Source organism: Limulus polyphemus, unplaced genomic scaffold (assembly GCF_000517525.1).
Source record: "Limulus polyphemus unplaced genomic scaffold, Limulus_polyphemus-2.1.2 Scaffold98, whole genome shotgun sequence".
Taxonomy (NCBI): Eukaryota; Metazoa; Arthropoda; class Merostomata; order Xiphosura; family Limulidae; genus Limulus; species Limulus polyphemus.
The window spans coordinates 1,129,823-1,133,321 of record NW_013665708.1 but is presented as its reverse complement, the minus strand read 5'-3'; the positions used below and the strand labels follow the sequence as shown (position 1 = coordinate 1,133,321).

Below are 3,499 nucleotides of genomic sequence, written 5' to 3'. Positions count from 1 at the left end.
TGTATGTTTAGTACGTGATATATATATATATATATATATATATACAAATGTTTAGCCATGTGGTCATATCATATGGTAGAAATTATGTACATAAAATGTTTAATTTTGTCCTAATAATTTCAGATATAAATAACCTGTAGAAAATGTATGCTTATTCGGTAATGTTATGCAAGGATGCAAATGGCTTAAATAAAACATTTACTGTTGTAAAATTGGAATGTTAATATACAGTGGAACGTAAAAATAATGGTCATGTGCTACTTTTTATCATTAAAATATCCAATACATAAACTATTTGATAAAAAAAGACGGTGTAAATACTCATCGTAGTTAATCAGTTGTAATAACTTAACTCATGCGAACGTTTTGGACAATCATATATATTGCGAACCGTGATGTCTGTCCGAGTGTTCGTCTGTCTCTCGTTTGAAAAGCTGCGCACGCAGGCAAAGCTCAACATTCACTTTTGAAATGACGGGAGAACAGACATGAATTATACTGATGCCAAATTTTATTTCGCGAGCAGGTTATTCTACACCACATGTTGTTAGAATTAATCACACAACCATTCACTTTTCTAAATGTGATGTAACTTAAAGAACAAAAATGTAGATTTATCGTATGTTATTGTTGAGCGGCTCTTAGCATGACTGAAATACTCAACAGTTACTTTTCGAGGTGGGCAGTATAAGCCAATAGCTGAGAACTTTGGCTATGGGTGAAACCAAGAGCGCAACACAATCAAACTTCTTAAGTTCATGAAATAATTTAAATTGATAGATTAACTTCAACTTTTCCCGTCACTGGGGACGGGTACTTTTTTGCAATGTATATGATAAAGATTTTTTGGAATACAAGTTCCTGATATTTGGTCATTTTTCATCGACTGATTTAGTTTCGTATTTGTTTCAAAACAAAGTATAACTATGAAGTTTATCTTAAGGTTAAGTAGCACTTTCATCTGGTGATAACTGGATTAAATCTGGAAGATTTAAATTTTCTTGTGCTAAGTTGAATTAAACACTTTGTTTATTCCTTAGAGTGCGTCTGGAACAGGGTTAGCTTTCATTGCATTTACAGAGGCTGTGAACCAATTTCCTGCCGCCCCCTTGTGGTCTGTTCTCTTCTTCTTAATGCTCTTTACTCTTGGCATCGACTCTCAGTTTGGAACGCTAGAGGGCGTTATCACGTCTATTGTTGACCTGAAACTCTTCCCGAACCTACGTAAAGAACTTCTGACAGGTAAAAGCAAAATTAATATATTACAATAAAATTTTACAACGATCTTGTTCAATTTAAAAACCTGCCTTTCGCTATTAGATGACGTTTCGATCCACTTCTGGCTTACTTACACAGTTTGTTCGTTTTAACAACGTTCGACTGAATGTCTCGTAGTAACTGTGCCTTTCAAACAAAGCAATAACTTGTTTACTGTTACAAAATGTCACTCAAACTCGGCCGGCGCACGTATTTTTTAGAAAACGTTTAATCTTGTAAAAATCACTCAAACTCATTCGGTATCCTTATTGTTTATAAAATGTTTACTGTTCTAAAAATCACTCAAACTCGTTCATAAACTTTTTATTTTTCTAAACACTACTCAAACTCAGTCGATATTTTTTTCAAAAAGAATTTACTGTTTTAAGAATCCCTCAGATTCATATGGTATCCTTGTTGTTCATAAAGTATTTACTTTTCTAAAAATCACTCAAGCTCATTCGGTACTCTTATGGTTCATGAAGTATTTACTATTCTAAACATCACTCAAGTTCAGTCGATAATTTTTGTTCATAAAGTATTCAATGTTTTAAAAATCACTCAAACTCAGTCGATATACTTTTTTATAAAGTATTTACTGTTCTAAAAAAATCACTCAAATTCATTTGGTATCCTTATTGTTCATAAAGTACTCACTTTTCTAAATATCACCTCAACTCAGTTTGTACCCTTATTGTTCATTAAGTATTTACAGTTCTAAAATCTAACTCGGTCGGTACGCTTATTGTTTAAAAAATGTTTGCTGTTCTAAAATTGAACTTGGTGTGTACCCTTATTGTTTATAAAATGTTTACTGTTCTGAAAATCACTCAAACTAGTTCTTAAACGTTCTTCACTACTCAAACTCAGTCGATATTTTTTTCATGAAGTATTTACTGTTCTAAAAACCACTCACATTCATATGGTATCCTTATTGTTCTTAAAGTATTTACTTTTCTAAAAATCACTCAAGCTCATTCGGTATTCTTATGGTTCATGAAGTATTTACTATTCTAAAAATCACTCAAATTCAGTCGATAATTTTTGTTCATAAAGTATTAAATGTTTTAAAAATCACTCAAACTCATTCGATATAATTTTTGTTCATAAAGTATTTAATGTTTTAAAAATCACTCAAACTCAGTCGATATAATTTTTGTTCATTAAGTATTACTGTTGTAAAAATCACTCCAATTCATTTGGTATCCTTATTGTTCATAAAGTACTTACTTTTCTAAAAATCACATCAACTTAGTTTGTACCCCTTATTGTTCATTAAGTATTTACAGTTCTAAAATCTAGCTCGGTCGGTACCCTTATTGTTCATAAAATGTTTGTTGTTCTAAAAAATCAGTCAAATACGGTCGATACCCTTACTATTGATAACTTTTGTCTTTAAAATACAACATTGAATATTACCAAAACAAATTGCTTCTTATGAATTTTAAAATTCTAGTTATGAAAGCAAACACTGACTCTGTTCATTAGGCAACTATAGCAAGTAGTACTTGACTTTTAAATTATATATCTGTGTGATTGTTTTTTATTTTTAGGATTCACAAACACTTGGTGTGTTATTAAATTCGTTAAAGCAGCAAATACAAGTTGTTCTTACCTCTATTGAAATGAAAGTTTGACTAATTTTTCTAATTTTATTTAATGTATGTTTGGATATAAAAAAATTATTGTCTTTGTGGTAAATAAAATAATCGTTATTCGATGAGTATTTGAAAACAAACAATTCAAGCATGTCTAACAGTATATGTGGAATTGCAAATTTTTGAAGTGTATAAGTTAGAATTAAAGAAGAAAGGCGGATTTTTCTGACAATGTATGTTGCGGTACTTATTTTGAAAGTTTATGGATCGATCAGAAGTAAAAAGAGACGACATTTGCTAATAATATACGATGTATTCTTTATTTGGACAGTATGTTATGAAGTGTTTATTTTGACTCAAAAACCAAAATATGCGTACTACTCTAACATTTTATGTTGAAGTGTTTATTTTGACTCAAAAACCAAAATATACGTACTACTATAACATTTTATGTTGAAGTGCTTATTTTGAGGGTACGTGACTCAAAAACCAAAATGTACGTACTACTCTAACATTTTATGTTGAAGTGCTTATTTTGACAGTGCGTGACCCCAAAATCAAAATATGCGAACTACTCTGACATTTTATGTTGAAGTGCTTATTTTGACGGTGCGTGACTCAAAAACCAAAATATACGTACTACT

General features: G+C 30.6%; 1 protein-coding gene across 1 annotated transcript in view; it reads left to right on the top strand.

Moving 5' to 3' along the window:
* LOC106469680 (sodium-dependent neutral amino acid transporter B(0)AT1-like) overlaps positions 1–3,499 on the top strand; it is a 58,750-nt gene that overhangs the window by 41,209 nt on the left and 14,042 nt on the right. The window contains 1 exon segment of the mRNA XM_022399119.1: positions 1,041–1,242. Coding sequence (XP_022254827.1) covers positions 1,041–1,242 — 202 coding nt within the window.